Here is a 17,220-nt window from a genome sequence, read left to right as displayed (position 1 = left end):
GTCTGTGACCAGACCTGCGGGTCTTTGTACAGGTGCTGACCCTGGTGTGTCTGAAGAGGGACAATTTGCAGACTGGATTGTGAGGTCAATTAGGTCCACCCTGGCCTTCAGGCATGACGTCCTTGCCTTGACCACGATGTTGAATTGTCCAGTTGGTACAGCACTGAGTGTGGATTTTGGTGGCTGGGACAGTCATATGGAGCTGGACCAAGGCTATTCCTTCTGTGGCCTCTGAAGTGGCATCCATGCTGGCCAGGGGGGGCTGGGAGGCACTGCTGGGCAAGGCTGGGCTCTGGAGGGACATCCCCAGGGTCAGCGGGGTCCAGGGGCGGGTCCCGTCTGGCCTGCCTAGTCAGCTTGCCGGGGCCGCGCCTGCTCCGCCAGCTGGGCCCGGCAGTACAGGAGGTCATCCCGGAGGCGGGCGATGTCCTGCGCATGCTGAGCCAGTGTGCGATTCAGCTGGTCCACGTAGCCCCACAGGCCCTCCCTGTGGGCAGCCAGTAGGCCCAGCCTCCCGCAGGCACCCTCCACCTGCGCCACCCTCTGGTCGAAGCGGCCCAGCACGTGCCGCAGGTCCTGGGCTGTGTGCTGGCAGCGGCTCAGCCCGCCCGCCACATCGGCCACGCCGGCCTTGAGTCGCTCCAGCTCCCCCCGCAGGCTCAGGACCTGCCTGTGGCCGGCCTGAAGCCGAGAGCCCTGGCTGCTGACCTGTTCCTGGATGGCGTGCACCTCAGCCTCCACCTTGCGCTCTCGCTCGTCCAGGGAGGAGTTAGCCTCCAGGAAGGCATCGGAATACCGGCTGACGGAGTCGCTGAGGCCCGTGAGCGACTTGCTCACAGAGTTCAGATTGACCTTGAGCAGGGTGATCTCGCCTTGGAGTGAGCTGCCCGTTGCTTCTGCCAGCTGCTCCTGGACCTCAGCCACGGTGCCGTTGAGCTGCCGGAGCAGGGCTGCGTGGCTGGCCACCTGGTGTAGGAGGGCCTCGCTCCGGCTCTGCCAGGCCTTCACCTCTGCCGCGAGGGTGTCCAGGATGGCCGAGGTGGTGCTGGGAGTGCACGAGGACTCCAGTGAAACCAGCCGCTGTTCCAGCACCGCCAGCTCCGTCTGCACCCGGGGCCGGGCCGACCTGCCCGGTGGGTCGCTGTCATGGCTCAGCTCCCCAGCCAGCGTCACCAGGCGCTCCTCTAGGCTCTGCACTCGCTCTTCCAGCAGGGTCCTGAAGCTGCCCACGTCCCATCCCCCATCCTCCCCCCCCAGGCAGCAGCCTCTCCCTCCGCCTTCCGTCCCATTGAGGGTCTCCAGGCCCTCCAGCAGCCGGTCCGCACCCCCCTCGAGCATGGCAGCAGAGAGCCGCTCCAGCTCATCCCTGGTGAGGGGGCCATGGCCCCTCTGGGCCTCAGTGACAGCCTGTAGGTTCCTCTCGAGGTTGTCCACACGGGCGCTGATCAAAGACAGCCGGCCGCAGCAGCCGCCCCCTCCGGCCATGCTCAGCCCCTGCAGCCTCGACCCGAGCTGTGACAGCTCCCGGCGCAGGGCCAGCTCCCGGCCATCCAGGCTCTGGTGCAGCCTCTGGCTGGCTGCCTGACCCTCCTCACACTGCTGCCGCACCTCCTGCACCCGCAGGTCGCAGGAACTCTGGACACCTTGCAGCTTCTGTTCGAAGCCATCCAGTAGGCTCCCCCAGAGTCGGTGCAGCCGTCGGTCCACGTACTCATCCAGAAGCGTCAGGGAGGTGAGTGGAGACGGAGGGGCCTCCCGCAGCCGCTGTAGGTGAGCCTCGTGACCCAGGGCCAGCCCGTGCACCTTGTCCAGCAGCTGCACCTTGGTCCGGAGGGTGTTGCTCACCTCTGTCACCTTGCTCAAGATCTCATCCAGGGGGGGTGTGAGTGGCCCTCCAGCTCTGTCTCTGGGCTTCACAAACCCCTCAGAGACGATCCCGAAGCCCACAGGGGTGGCAGGAGCCCTGGGACCACTGGTCATCCTGTTGGGGTCTTCATGGCTGGCCACCAGGCCACTGAGAGTACCATATGCTTGTGCCAGGCGCTGGACATCACCCTCCAGGCGTTCTAGCCGCTCACCAAACAGCCCTGGACCTTTTCTTCCTGGAAGAGAGAACCCCAGGGGCATCGCTGGCCTGCCTCCCTCAGCTTGTCCTGTAGCCAGGCCACCTGAGAGATTTTCTGTTCTAAGCGCACCTTCCCACTGGGCATAGCTCTCTCAGCTTTGGGAGGGGCTCTGGGAGCTCTCCCTCAAGCCCAGCATGAGATGCACCCTCCCCAGCCCTGCCAGAGCTCAGCCTACCTGGCTCAATCCCCTCCCCGCCGCTCCAAAAAAACCTGATCACCTGGTAGGGTCTCCTCCAGGCAGACTCACCATAGGGGCTGGGGACCGCTCTGCTAGAAGAAGGGGGCTGGGACCCTGGGCCCAGCTGCCCCGAGGGAATCTGGGGCTGAGGCTCTGGCTGGGCTGGGGAGGCCCCATGGTCGGTGAGGTGCTCGGGGCAGCCTTCTCCAGTGAGGCCAGGGCAGCACCGCCAGGTGAGGTCCGTCACTGTCTTGTAGCCGACCTTGTATCTGGGTCTGAGCACTGTGCGGTACCTGGGCCAGACAGGGGGAGAGGGCGCTGCCCTGTACCTGTGGGCTGAGGCTCCTGCCTCCTGGCTTAAGATCTAATTATCTCCCCACCTCTATACCACCATCAAAGCCTCCCTTTTCTGTGTATTCTGTGACAGGGCAGTTGGGGTGGAGGCGGGCCTTTCAGGGCTTCAGAGAAGGGTTAAGGAGCAGGTGCAGGTGAAGTCCCATCCCATCCTGTTTGCTTGGGGAGAACACTAGCAGGGACTTAGCCCCAGTGTCCCCAAGACCATTTTGGATCCCCTTGAGCTCATGCTGCCATGAGAAATTCCACTCTGGCTTTGGCGATACCGGGAAGAATTCTGGCACAATCTCAACCCCTCCCCCGTGGGGTGGGGTGGGATGGGTACTGCCCTGGAGCCGGGGTGCACAGCCCTTCCCAGTGTGCAGGGGCTGCTCTCGGCTCCCATCTGTCCCCTCAGTTCTGTCTGCTCCTCTGTAGCCTGTTCTGGGAACTCAGCTCTGGCCACCCAGGCTGGTGGATGGCACCTTGGATTCTGAGCACAGAAGGGAAGGCCCAGGGGTGCAGGGCAGGGCTCGCCAGGGCCCCTCCCTCGCCTGCTCAGCCACGTGCCTGTCTACCCACTGACACACTGGAGCAAGTGGGTTTGTTTTCAGACATGCACTTAAACCTCTCCAAGTATAGACCTGTGTGCATCACACCTGTGCACCGTCCTACATATCCTCACACAACCCCGCCTGTCCGGCCCAGGCCCTGGCAACCTGGCCTCCATCCCCTCACCCTTGGCCTTCCTTTTCTACAGTCACCACAGCCCTTCTTGGGTCTTCCTGGGGCCCTTTTGGCATCAACCATTGTCAGTGTGAGCCTCTGCCTTTTCTGTTCACCTCCAACCCTCTTTGCCTCTGCGGCTTCTTCCTTGCCTAGTTCTGTGTCTCTTTTAGGAATCCTCCCTTGGTCCCTCTGTGGGCCCTAACCTGAACCTGCCTATGTCTCCTCCCCGCCCCCCCGTTCCCTAGCCAGCCTGTGTGGGAGCTGGGGTAATGGGCTCTTTGCAGTCCAAGGAGGTACAGCCCCTTGTGGAGCTGGCTGCCGCTCTTGGGGGGAAGGCAGGCCTGGGGCTTGTGCCCAGCAGTCCTGAGTGGGTGGCATGGGGGTGCACTCACATGACTGTCCCGGGGCACTTGGGCCCCCATCCACACTGCCGGTACTCAGCCTTCACATAGCTGTCTGCTCCCTCCTGTAGGATACAGGTCACGTTCCTGTGCACCACGTAGGCGCAGAGGGCCCTGTAAGGGAACAGCATCCTTGCAGTATCTGGCCTGAGCCAGGCCCACTGAGGCTCCTAGACCCCCCTCCCTATCTGTAGGTCTCCCCAGGAGACTAGATTCCCATCTCTCTTCTGTCTCTGTTCTTTGTTCCTGGAGGCCAGGGCCCTGGCCTGGGGTCTGGACCCACTGCTGGTCAGTCAGATCCCAGACTTCCCAGTGGGTTGGTCACTGGGGTAAGCACTGTAGTGAACCAGGGGCTGCCTTTCCTGTGGTCTGGCCTCTGCCCTCCTTACCTGGATTCCCCAACAAGAGCCTTGCTGTATTCTCACCCTCCTCCAACTCCTTCACTGGCTCTCAACTCCTTATCTTGGCATTCCATCCTTCTGAGATCTCAACTTAGTGCCTCTGTGCCTTTGAGACCACACTTCTCCTCCTTCCTTCCCTGACTCCTGGGGAAATACATGCCACCTCGTAGTTTCTAGCCCCTGCCTTTGCTCCGGGTTTCTCAGTCTCTGATCACTTCTGGTACTGCCTCCTCCAGGAAGCCAGCTCTGATGTGCCAGGCCCACTGAGCTATGGGCTGAGCACTCTCCTACAATACAATTCAGCCAGCATCCCAGGTAGAGCCCCTAACTCATCTGACTGGGGCCAGTTCCCAAGCCACTGGCTACTGAAGACCAGAAGCTGAGGCAGGGGTGAGGCAGGAGCCAGCCTCACAGGTTACAAGGGGTGGGGAGTGGCTGCCTGGCTAAGCCAACCACCCATGCACTGCTATTGGCCTCTGGAGCCACAACACAGGCCCGGGACCCAGGCGCCCCCATCAGTTCTGTGGTCCAAACACGCTGGGGGTTCCCAAGGGGTGCCCGGGGTCAGGCTAACCGCCGGAGGGGGCGGGCTGCAGGGCGCTGGGCTCCATCTCCTACCTGGCGGGGCAGGGGAGAGAAGGGGGGCGCGGCGCGGGTGGGGGCGTGGGGGATTCCCGCGTATGCCTCGCGTCCACCGTCCTCCCTCCGCTCCCTCTACCTGGTCCGCTTGCGCCGGGAGTTTGCACACAGCGCAGCTGGAAAATGTTACTTCGCTGGAAAGGTTTCCGCGGGCACTGCCAGGTCCCAGCCGCCGCGCCAGGCCCCCTCGGCTTATTTTTCTTCGCCAGCCCCGCAGCCTCCCGGAGCGTGGGGGCGCCCGCCGGGGCAGGGGCTCGGCCTCGGGAGCCCGGATCCCCCCTCTCCTGCGCGCGGTCCGGGCAGGTGGGAGCGCCGCCGGGGCCCCATCCCTCCCGCTTCCCGCCCGGCCGCGGCCCGCGCTTACTTGTGCGGCCCCGGGCGCAGCCGCGGGCGCCATCCCGTCGTGTAGAGGCTGTAGCGGGGGGCACCGGGCGGCGCGGGCCGCGCGAGGAGCGGGGTGCCCTTGGCCTGCGCCCCCGAGAGCAGCGCCGCGACGGCGCACAGCCACACCGGCAGGCGGCGGCCCATCGCGGCCCGCGGCTCTCCACCTGGCCCCGCGCGGGGCCCCCGCCCGGCGTCCTCCCGCCGCCCCGCCGCTCGCCCGCCCGCCCGGGTCCCGCCGCCGCCGCCCGCGGCCCCCGGAGCTCGCTGGCCCGGCCGCCTGGCGCTGCGCAGCGGCTGCGTCCCGCCGAGTGGCCGGCGCTGCTCGCGGCTGGGGCCGCGGAGGGGAGGCGGGAGGCGGGCTCTGCGCGGATTAGCATAAACTTGGGGCCGCGTCGCTCGCCTCCGCCGGCCCCCTCTCCGCCGCCAGCCCCCCGCCCTGGCTCCGAGCTGACGCCCGAGGGGCCGCCTGCAAGCGAGAGGTTAAGAAGGGAGCAGCCCCGGGGTGGCAGGGGCGCGGGCAGTCGCGCCCTGGGGAGGCCCCCGAACGCACCCGTCCACCACCGTCGCCCGCGTGCAAGACAGGGAAGCAGAGCCGGACCCCTGGGTCCCGCCCTGGCGCGGGCCGCCCCCTCGCTCCAGGAACGGCGCCCACCCGCGGGGCACACGGGTCTTAAAAACCCTTGCGTGCCTCAGCTCTGGAGCGGAGATGACCCTGTCTGGGGGCGCACCAGCAACATCTCCGCCGCCACCTCCTTGGAATAGGTTCCAGAAGGTCCCTGTTGGCTAGCTGTGCCTACTCTGCACCGTCTCCGTCTCCAGGTGGCCAGGACAACTGATAGCTGTGCTGCCCCTACCTGGGGCATCTTAACCTCTCCCTGCAGCCCAGTGGGTGACCAGGTCGTTCCTGTGGTTCCCTGGTGGGGTCCGTGCTTCCTCTCTCTTAGGTATGGGGTGCAAGGAGACCCAAACACCCCTCGCCTCTCCAGTCCAGCAGTGGATGCTCTGCTTCTCTTTGTGCAACTAAAGCTCTTAACCAGCTGGACCCCGGCACTGGTTTACTATTTGCAACCGGTCAAAGAAAACCTTTGGGTCCTTCTCGCTGCTGTTAAGGCAGGCTCCTCCTTATTCCCCTTGTGAAATGGTCCCTTGGAACCCAAGAACTGGCCTTTACTGTCATTCTCATTCACCATCATCTCGATGGCCTTCTAACCTGCAAAGAGCTTCTTGAATCCTGCTTCTGTCATCCAGCAGGGTGGCATTTCTTCCTGCCTGTCTCATCCACACAGGTGACTGCAGCCTTCTGTCTTTACCCAAGTAGCTGATAGGTGTGTGGAAGGCATAGAACTCTGAGGCATCCCGGGAGAGACCTTCCTGCAACCTGAGATGTGAATCCGTGCCCTTTGATTAAAGTGATGATATGAGGGTGCAAAATGGGGACAGCTCTGAGAGTCACATGTATGCCCCCTGCCCATTCCCAGCCATAGTATGTGGGTCCCTGGTGGGGGAAGCAGATACCTGACCGAAATGGGCCAACTGTCCCCTCTCCTAGGCTTTGGTACACAGGTGCAGGGGGATCCAGCCTTCAGGCGGGAGTTTCCTGGTCTCTTTGATTCCTAGGGCTGCCATAACAAATTGCCACAAACTTGGTGGCTTGAAACAACAGAAATTTACTCCCCCACAATCCTGGAGGCTAGAAGTGTGAAATCAGGTGTAGCAAGGCCACAGTCCCTCCAGACTCTAGGGAGGAATTCTCTGCCTCTTCCAGCCTCACTGGCTCCAGGCACTCCTGGGCTTGGAGGTGTATCACTCACTGCATCATCTGCTGTCTTCACATGTTCTTCTCCCTTGTGTCTCTACAGGGCCTTTTTTCTCTGTGTCTCTGTGTCCTCTCCTCTTCTTATAAGGACACTGGTCACTGAATTTAGGGCCCAGTCTAATGCAGTATGACCTCATCTTGACTAATTGCATCTGCAAAGACCCTGTCTCCAAGCAAGGCCTCATTCTAAGGTTCAAGGTAGACAAGAATTTGGGGGAATACTATTCAGTGCACTCCAGGGCCCCTGAGGGGTGGTGAAGGGACAGCCCGTGGCATGCTGTGGCCATAGCTGTGTGGGACTTACAGGGAAGCTAAGGAAGAGAGTTTGCCAAAAGAGAGTTTGATGGGGCCCCTGGGTAGCTCTGTTGGTTGGGCGTCCAACTTTGGCTCAGGTCATGATCGCAGGGTTCGTGAGTTCAAGCCTTGCATTGGGCTCTGTGCGGACAGCTCAGAGCCTGGAGCCTGCTTCCGATTCTGTGTCTTCCTCGCTCTCTGCCCCTCCCCCGCTCACACTGTTTCTCTCCCTCTCTCAAAAATAAATAAATATTTTAAAAATTAAAAAAAAAAATGAAGAGAGTTGGTCGAGTCTATGGTGCTCACCCAGGGAGAGGTGTGGGAGGAGCCATTTGGTAACTGGCTTTCCCTGTCTGCTTCCCATAACCCACCTCACTTGAGCTAGCTTGAATGGGTTTCTGATCCCTGCAAATGATGCCTAAGACAGCCTTTTATCCTCTGACCCAAATCCACCAAACGTGCTATTATATTCTCTTTAACAGAGATGTCCATCTGCTGGGGGCAAGTTACACGGTATCCATAACATGCTCTTGATCTTGCAAGCACTGAATTTCCACTTCTCAGACAGTGAGAGACATCTGGGTGGGACATGAACAGAGCTGGGCTCCTGAGTGGGTTCTGATGCCTGGCAGCACAGCCCTGGTGGTTCTGGAAGAACTCCCCCACCCCCACCCCTGCATGCTACAGAAGCTGTGATCCTTTACTAAGGGGCCCCAGCCCTGCCTCTCACTCCCTTTCCAGCCCAGATGTGGGGCCCACAACTCAGAGGGAGGAGGCTGGACCCTGTCTGAACTTGGAAAAGGCCACATAACAAGGGGCTGAAAGAACAGTTGGACCCCACTTCCCCTTTTCCCAGGTGGCTGACATCAAACACCCTCTTTAACTGGAACAATTCGGGAGCCAGCCCTGGGGCCCCATCCTGGGGTGGAGAGGAGGACGTCGGCAGAGGAGATAGATGCTCAGGTTCTTGGTGGGATCCGGCCAGAGTCTGGGTCTCCCCCACAGATGATGAGGACACTTTGCATCTGCCAGACAGGAAATTGAGGGAAGCCAGAGGCAGGGGAGGGAGGCAGTCGTGTCCTCCCCCCACTCAGCCTGGAGTCTCTACACCTGGATCGAGGTAGGCTAAGGGGCCACAGACAGGATCACGATTTCTGTTCACAGGGGCATGCACGCCCATACCCAGACACATTCTATCTCTGTCTCTCTCTCTCACACACACACCCCACTTCCATACACACACACACACAGAAAGAAGCATATGTTCCCAACCTTTACTAGCCCTTGGTGACAGATGTGCCACCTGTCCCTTCAGGAAGAATGGAGGATGCCATCAGGAAGACAAGATAACCCTGGGCAGGGAGAAGTGTAGCCTTGCGTTTCGGGTCCATCAGGGAGTGGCACTGTGGGGGAACAGGAGTGGGGGCCCCTGCCAGACACCGCCACTTTCCCCCCTCCTCTGTGGGCTTCCTGGGGCAGAGGGAAAGAACTGGCCTCTGGGGGCAGAGAGGATGAGAGAATGGATCCCTGGAAGCTGCAGAGAGGCAGGCTTGCCTGGTGGTAAGTTAATGAGGGACTCTGGTGTTTGGCAACCCACCCACCTTCCCTACCTCCATGCATTTCTCAGAACCCAAGGAATTGCATCCCCCCTCTCCAGGCTTCTTCCACCTTACCCAGGAGGTTCCCCCAGCTTTATCGAGGCCTTCCATGTGAGATCATTGAGAGCTTCACCAAGTTTGATGGAATATAGTTCCCTGAAAAGAGAAGGAATGGGAAGCACTGGAATGACCAGCTCTCTGGCATAAGCCCTTCTCGCTACAGATGAGCCCCCTGCGACCAAGGGAAGCATATCCCCCACCCCCCAGGCAACCGGTGATGACACCAGCCTTAGGATACGGGCTGACTGCACAGGTGCTCTGTCCCTGCCCACCACCCTGCCCCATCTCCTTTCTCCTGAGTGCACAGCTCGGCCTCCCTAAAAGGGGCCACCTTTGGAAGTTCTGTGTAGCAAGGCTCTTTCCCCGGGGCTCACTCTCTCCCCAACATAAACATCAGCATGCTCAAAGCCCAGTGAGCATTTTGATTACACCCACACCATCAAAACCAGTTACTGTCAAGTCCACATGCATTTCTGGGGCAGGGGTTTGGAGTGACCCCTTCCAGCTAGGGCAGAAGCAGGGCTTCTCCAGGCCCCCCCAGGGTGGGTAGATGTGCATACTCAAGGTGAGGGCCTGGGAGAGACTCCAGAAATCATGGAAACTGGACTCTATAAAGCCCGGGTGGACTTCTATTGAGTGAGAGTTCCTTAAAAAGCAACTTACAAATTGTACTGACGGGGCTTCATTGTGGACACATGCAAACCAGATGTAATAATTATGCAAATTATATGCAAAACACATGCATGGGCCTCCCAACTCTTGCGAATGCCAGATGCAGCCCCTGGGGATCCTGACTTCAGCTGAGTCTTGTTGTGGGGCAGAGAGATGACCCTGGGCTTGCCAGTCTCTTACAGTGGGCAGGAAGGTCTTAGCTCCAGGGCCATTCACACCCTGGGAGAAGGAACCAGACGGGGGGTGGGTGGCTCTGATCCAGGTTTGAATGCCAGCTCCTCCCTTCACAAGTTGCTTGACCTTCATGGAGTCACTTCACCCCTTTGAGCCTCTGTCTTCCTGTCTATGAAATGAGGGAGCCAGAGAACACTGCCTAAGCTCCCATCTGCAAAGTCAGGCAGCTACGAGACCTCAGTGAGGGTCTCCCCTTCCCTGGGAGGCGGGTGGATGTCTGGGCTTCTTTCCACTCCTTGAAATGGAGACTGCCACGGGCAGCACCTTCTCCACGGGCAGCAGCACAGCTGTGGGTTCAGGGAAGGCCAGTGCTGGACGGGCCCAGAACCCACATATCCTTCATTTCTTCAGAAATCTGTCCGAGGTCCCACTTGACTGTGGGGTGTGGCAGATGCTGTTGGTACCCTGCCAGACCCCTTTTCCCCGGCCTGTGCACCCATCATCCCCCCACGGTGGGAGTGCTGGCTGTTAATACTCATGGCCTCCTATTGCAAACAGTCCCTGGCTGATGAGAGCCTCTCCCCGGAAGTTACAAACCCTCCCACCTGTAGCCAATGACTGGCTGCTTCAGGGTTACAAAAGGTTGGTCTCCTCCCCCCAGGGGGACAGCTCAGCAGCGTAGTCAGGGTCTAGAGCCCTCTGGATCATGCCACATCTAGAGGCTACCTGAGATCCCATTCTTGCTCTGCACGCCCCCTCCCTCGTGTGTCTCCTGAGAGCCCTCCCTAGTAAACTGCGTGTTCCTGAATCCTTGCCTCCAGCTCTGCTTCTGGGGAACCTGATTCAAGACAGGAGACAGACCTGCAAACAGAGAAGGACAATACACATGATACCATTGCAGTCAAGGACCCTCAGGAGGCATGGGCTCTTGAGGCCCAGGGAGATGTGTCTGGGGTGGAGAGGAAGGGTCAGAGATATCTCCCCAGACAAGCAATACTGCAACTCATCTGTGGAGAGAAAGCATCCCAAGTGATAGGCGCAGCCCGTGTGGGGCACAGAGGCAGGAGACAGCCTGGTATGTTTGGGGAATACCAAGAGCTCTGTGTGTTTTGGGGGGGGGTGGGCGTGGGGAGGCTAGGTTCCACAAGAGGTTGGCAGGGGCCATACAAGAGGAGCCTTGAATACTCCAGTGAAGAGTCTGGACTTAACACCCAGGTAACAACACATATAGAATAGTTGTGGAAAATGTCCCTTGGTCACCATTACAGAGAGCAGGTGCTGGAGGCAGGGTGCCAGGGAGGCAGCGGCTGCAACAGTCGCAACAGCCGCAAGGCTGACAAGGCTCTGGTGGGGATGACAGGGGGTGGATTCCAGACGCTGTCAGGAGAGAAAGCTGACAGGCCCTGGTGGCTGGTCTGGGGGCTGTGAGTATGGGAAGGGTTTGGAAGGTGCCAGGCAGAGGGGAGACACAATGTCAGGCCTGGGGTGGGAGTGACCCTGTGTGGTCAAGTGTGGGGAGAGGGAAGCGTTTAATGAGCTGTCCAGGCCAGGGGTCCACATTCCCCACGCCTGCTGCAAGGCAGCCACAGGCCGGGGAGCCTTGATGGGGAGGCCTTGATAGTGATGGTGGGTGTTCACATGCGTGGCTGGCACAGCCGGCATTCCAGGGTGGGGAGGGGGAGGGCCCAGGGCTGCTCCCTGCAAGCGGGTGGTGGGGGTGTGGGGGTGGGCACAGGGCCTGGGCTCATGCCTGCTCTCCTCTAGCTCTTCTATTCATAAGCACAGGAATAAAAACCACACAGGATTACCAGCTGGTAACAGAGGATGCAGGCATGTGATGGGAGGGGGGAAGGGGGCGACCCTCCCCTGAGGGCAGGGGCCCGGGTGGGGGAGGGGAAGGGGGGGTGACCCTCCACTGGAGCAGGGGCCAGGATGGGGGAGGCAGGTCGTTGCCATGGCAAACTCATGCTTGGATGGGCAGAACCTGACCTCCACCCAGACAATGCCCTTATCTCAGACCTGCTCTGCCTTAATTCCTTAACTCTCCAGGACATTTGCTGGGCATCCCCTCCATGCTAGAAGCACAGGCAGGTGGGCGCCAGGCTGTGCTTAGGGCACCTGAGACTTGCGGGGGCAGAGGTGGCTGAGAGTTGGTAGGAGTCCCAGGAGGGGACCGGGGAGGGGTCTGGGGAGGGGAGGGGGCAATGAGAGTGAGGTGGCATAGGAGGGGTGTTTGTGGGGTTCTTCAGTATACAGGCTGAGGACTGGAGAGGTGTTTACAGAGATGCCTGGGCTTCAGCCCCTGTGAATCCACTCACCTGCCAATTCCTGCATGCTACTGTCACTGTTACTGCATAGAGGTCCCCTCCTGACTGGCAGTTACAGATGCAGGGGCCACCTGCTGTCTGTGTTTGTGGAATGGTGAACTGTAGGTTGCAGACAGTCCCTCTGTAGCCATGAGGAGGATGCACTGGGGAGGCTGGTGCAGGAAACAAGGCAAGAGATGCTGGTGATGGGAGGGCAGGAACCTGGGAGGAGGGTTGTGGGGCTTTTGTGGACTGGCTGGAAAGATGGGTCAGGGCCAAGGTCACAGTTACGGACTCAACACCCCAGCGGCGTCCTGGGCCTGTCTCCCGCCCGTCTCCCACTTGGCCCTAGACCATACATTTGGCATCTATTCAGGGGGCTCCCTGCCATAGCCTGATGGCTGCGACTCCCCAGAGCAGCCCACCCACCTGCTCTTGCCTTCTACCATGTGACCAGCAGGGTCCTCCCCAGCCTGAGCCTCTTGTAGCCAGGGACTCCCGCATTCCTGGCTACGCTGGTATTGGCCTCAGTTCCTTTGGGAAAGGGCAGGCAGGAGGCTCCCACGGTGGGGGTGGGGCGTTATCCCTCCCTTCTCTCTCCCGCCCCAGGGCTGCACTGGGATGAGGACAGCCTCTCCCCCGCTGTGTCATCCCTGTGCCTATCACCCCGCCACTAGACTGCATCTGTCCTCCTCCCCTCCCACCTCCTCTTCCGTCTGTCTGGTGAAGGGCCCCATTGTGCCTTCAGCCACCTTGTAGAGCTGTGGTGGGGAGGGTGGGGTGAGGAAAGGAGTCTTGGTGCTGGTTCAGAGGCTGTGCTGGTGCCTGGGGTCAGAACTGCTACCGTGGAGTTGGGGACGGAAGGAAGTGGAAAGCATCCAGAAACATCAGGAGAACGAGGAAGCCCTGGTGATTTCCGAGGGGCTACAGGATGCCTCCAGGCTTCCGGTGTGGGGGCCCTTTTGCTGAGACAAGGCAAGAGGGGAGGCACAAGTTTGGAGGGAAGCCACGCTGAACTGGAGGTGCCTGCAGACACCCAGGAGGAGGGAGGTCCACGATAGGCAGGTATTTGGGGCGTCCCAGGTGTCCGCTGCCCCTTCCCAGTTTGGGGGGCTGGAGGGCGCTCAGCGAGTCCTCTAGTGCAAGGTCAGGATGTCTGCCCCACACATACCCTGCTGGTATCTCGGGTTCCTACTGGAGCCACAGGGAAGTGCCCGACCAGTGGTCCTGGTCACCTCATTCCTCCCAGAGGCCTGGGTTCTGTCTGGGCAGGTGGCGGAGGCCCTGAGCGCCTCTGCTGCCCCTGGTCGCCTGACCTGACACCTCCCAGGCAACTGCTCCACCACCAATGCCACTCTTAGTTTTGGGTCCCTGGTGTGTCCTCATCCTTCCTCCTCTCTCCCTGGATTCTCCAGGCTTCCTGCCCAGGTGCCCTCCCTCTCTACTCCCCCAAACCTCCTTCTTCTCCTTTCCCTGTAATTAGGACGAAACTTGATGGCCCCAATGTATTCAGGGCTCAAACTGGCAGCAAGAGAAAAAGTCATTTTCTCCACCTTGAGAGCTCAGCTTCAGACATTCCGGGGCCAGGCACATTTCGCTCCCAGGAAGAGGTGGGAGAGGTCTACATTCTGCCCTGGGGAGGGTCACCCTCCCCAGAATGGGCTGAATGACTCTTCATTCAGGGGGAGATAAAGACAAAAAAATGTTTTCCTAACGAAAACAAATGGAAGGTTCAAAGCCCTATCTGATTTATCTGGATTCAGAGAGATGTTAATTCATTGGCAAAAGCTAAAGCCGTGGGAACAAAGAGGCATCCCAAGAAGTTTGTGTGATGTAAAGGGAAGCTGGGACATTTAAGGGGAAAACCAAGGAAGAAGAGTCAGTGAAGGAGAACAGAAAGATGTGGTCAGAGGAGTAAGCCAGCTGGGCCAAAGGGCTGTGGGGAGGGAGAGAGAGAGAGATGCCAGTCCAGACAAGGGAGAGGAAGTTTCCACGAGATGCAGGGAAGCTATAGGTGAGACCTTGGCTTTCCTGACCCAGAGAGAAGGCGGGAGGCCCTTTATGTGGGCCAGGCTGGGCCAAAAAAGGGCAAGCAAGGTGGAGTGGGGGCGGGGAGAAAACACAGGAAGGGAAGGCATGAGTTCCAAAGAGGACTGGGGATCTGGGATGGAAGAGCTGGGGGAAGAAGCCAGAGAGAGGGAGGCAAGGCCCCTAAGGGGATGGGACTCAGGCCAGAGGGAGGAGGTATGGGAGGAGGGAGATGGCCAGGAAGGCGTGGGAAGCTGAGCACCTGCAGGAGGGACAGGGGGCTGAGTGGGGAGCAGGAAGCAGAAAGCGCTTCACTTGATGGTCTGGCTTCTTGTGCTACATAGCAGGTGAGGTTGAGATCTGGGGTGGGGACAGAAGGATATTTAGATGGGGCCAAGGATAGGGGCACCTGGGTGGCTCAGTTGATGAATTTCAGACTTCAGCTCAGGTCATGATTTGTAGTTCATGAGTTCGACCCGCATCGGGCTTGCTGCTGTCAGTGCAAACCCTCTGTCCACCTCTCTCTCTGCCTGCCACCCCCCCACCCCCACCCTGCCGCCCCGCTCATGTTCTCTCTCTCAGACAAATAAATAAACATTAAAAAAAAAATAGATGGGGCCAAGGAGAATGCAGAGGCTCCATCACAGTGTGCACGGCAGGGCCACCCTCGTTTGAAGGTGGGGGCAAAAATGTGGCTTGTAGTGCATATCCAGGGCTGTAGGTGCACATCTGGGGAGGGAGGGGAGGCCCTGGCAGAGTAGGGATTGGATGCTCCCCGACCTAGGCTCCCAGGGAAAAATTTAGGATAAGTAGAAGCATGACAATGCCTTCTAAAACTACCTCACCCCGTTGTGTACATTATAAAACATGGGTCTATTCTGTAAAAAAAAAAAAAAACCAAAACACAAAAACGCAACCACCCATTTTCATGAGAAAGAAAAGCAACAACAGAAGAAAACATGAGTGGGAACAACTCGACTGGTGCTGGTGTTTCCCTGTGCCCTTTCTGCCCTGTGTCACCAGTGTGCCCATCCAGCTGGCCTGTTTATCGCTGTGCTGGCAAACATCTCCTATGCTGCAGTTTTCAACGTCTTGACCAAAGCTGGCTGTGGTTTCCTTCTTAGGAATTGTGAGTGTTTAAATGCAGCCTGTTGTCATTTTCCACCAAGAATCTAGAGGCTGTCCAGGGAATTAAGTGATGGCATGCACTTTTCCAGAATCACTAACACCTGGCACCAAAAGAGTGTGTGTGGTACCATTCCAAGACAGGTGTCACTTCTTGAGTGAAGGCAGCCCATCAAAAAACACAAGGTTTGGGGTGCCTGGGGTGCCTGCCTCAGTTGGTTAAGCGTCCGACTCCTGATTTCAGCTCAGGTCGTGATCTCACGGTTTGTGACTTTGAGCCCTGCATCAGTCTCTGCGCTGACAGTGGGAGCCTGCTTGGAAGTCTCCATCTCCCTCTCTCTCTCTCTCTGCCCCTCCCCCGCTTGCTTGCTGACTCTTTCTCAAAATAAATAAATAAACTAAAAAAAAAAAAACAACCCACAAGTTTTGTGCAAATTACAGGATTTTTAAGAGTCTTGATAACTAGAGAGGTTTCGCATTTTGTGACTTTTGCCAGTTTGTCGACTACCAAAAAGTGAGCTGTGGGGAAAGCTAAAAAGTTTATCAGGGAAAGGGCGTGCCTCGTCAGTCCTTTCGTGAAGGCATATTTCCGGAGTTGTTGGATATCGGAAGAAGAAATAAGGGAAGAACTCTTCATCAATGAGGACAAGTGCTGAGTTCTATGTAAGTGTGCAAATTCTAAATAAATTGCTAGGAAACGTAAAAACCGAAATGTTGCAGAGTTTTGAGACCATCAAGTTTTCCCTGGCTTTTTTTGGGGGGGGGGGATGAGTAACGAACCTTAGCTTTGGGTCCACAGAGATTCCTTGTGGTGTTCCCTCTCTTGCAGTGTGTGTTTAGTAGTTTCCATAATAAAAGTGTTTTTTTTTTTAATTAAAAAAAAAAAGGAAAGGATGGAACAAGTGACAATAGATGCTGGCCACTCCTCTTTTCCCTTCCCATTTGGAAGCTCCACTGTATGTTGCCTTCACTAGCGCTGACCTTCCCTTTTCTGGTTTTTGGAACTTAAACAAGTTCTGTTACAAGTCAGCCAGGTACCAGTTCATTCCTCCCACTGAGGGTTTCTCTTCCCGTCTCCCTTCCCCCACAGCCAATAAGAGGTATTACAATGCTTTCACCGGCGCCCTTTCCCATGTTCATCTCCCACCCCTTACCAGCATCATTTAGTGCTTTTAGCTGCAGGCTACCAGTAGGTATTATTATATTTCTCTTCTGTTTTGTTTAAGCTTATTTGGTGCTTATATTACAAACTCAGTCTCACTGATCATTACCCACTTGGAACTAACTACACATGAATTGGTAGGATCTTGGCTCCCTATGGATGGCTTCCTCTTCTCTTCATCTGCCCTGTGTGCAATCAGATTGGTTCATTGCCTGATTCCACTCCTTTCTCTGGTGTTTTCCCCTGTCCAGGGAGCCTCCCCAGAGCCTGACATCTTATCTATCCTGGGTAGGCGAATGGCACCTTGGTGGGCATAGGATCCTTTTGTCTTTTCTCGCTTGGCAAAGGAGATGTGCGTTTTCAGTCTGGTGCTCTTTTCCTCCCATGTAACTTGTTCCCTCATCCGGGAAGCTTGTAAGAGTTTTCCCTTTAATCATGGAATTCAGGAATCTTCCCAGGCCGTGCCTAGATGTCTGCTTTTTTCCATCGCTCCTGCCTGGAACTCAACAAGCCCTTTCGAACCAAAGTCTTTCTTTGCACCACGGAAAATTTTCTTTCTTGTTTTAAAGTTATTGCTTCTCCTCCATTTCCTGGATTCGTCTCCCCTTCTAGGCTTTTTATTATTCACATGTTATGTCCTCTGGGTCTGTCTCTTCCTAGGCTCTTGTCTTCCTCTGTACATGTTCTGTCTTCTTCCATTTTTGCTTTGGGTTTTGCATGATCTCTTCCACTTGGTCCCATTTCCTCTCCTCCGGTTCGTGTTAAATTTAAAAACATGCTTCCTAGTTCAAAAC

At 57.8% G+C, this 17,220-nt stretch overlaps 1 protein-coding gene across 1 annotated transcript; it reads right to left on the bottom strand.

The window, feature by feature from the left end:
• Positions 1–348: 348 nt before the first annotated feature.
• EMILIN3 (elastin microfibril interfacer 3) lies at positions 349–5,335 on the bottom strand. Its single transcript, XM_047067791.1, has 4 exons — positions 5,172–5,335; positions 3,759–3,881; positions 2,374–2,597; positions 349–2,102 (listed from the first exon to the last, which is right to left on the bottom strand). Exons 1-4 carry the CDS (start codon positions 5,333–5,335, stop codon positions 349–351), a joined length of 2,265 nt encoding a protein of 754 aa, XP_046923747.1.
• Positions 5,336–17,220: the final 11,885 nt, after the last annotated feature.

Source organism: Lynx rufus, unplaced genomic scaffold, assembly GCF_022079265.1.
Source record: "Lynx rufus isolate CCGP_SWC_20201006 ecotype Redwood Valley unplaced genomic scaffold, mLynRuf1.p SCAF_8, whole genome shotgun sequence".
Lineage (NCBI taxonomy): Eukaryota > Metazoa > Chordata > Mammalia > Carnivora > Felidae > Lynx > Lynx rufus.
The sequence above is the reverse complement of the archived record's forward strand: the minus strand, read 5'-3'. Positions and strand labels throughout refer to the sequence as shown.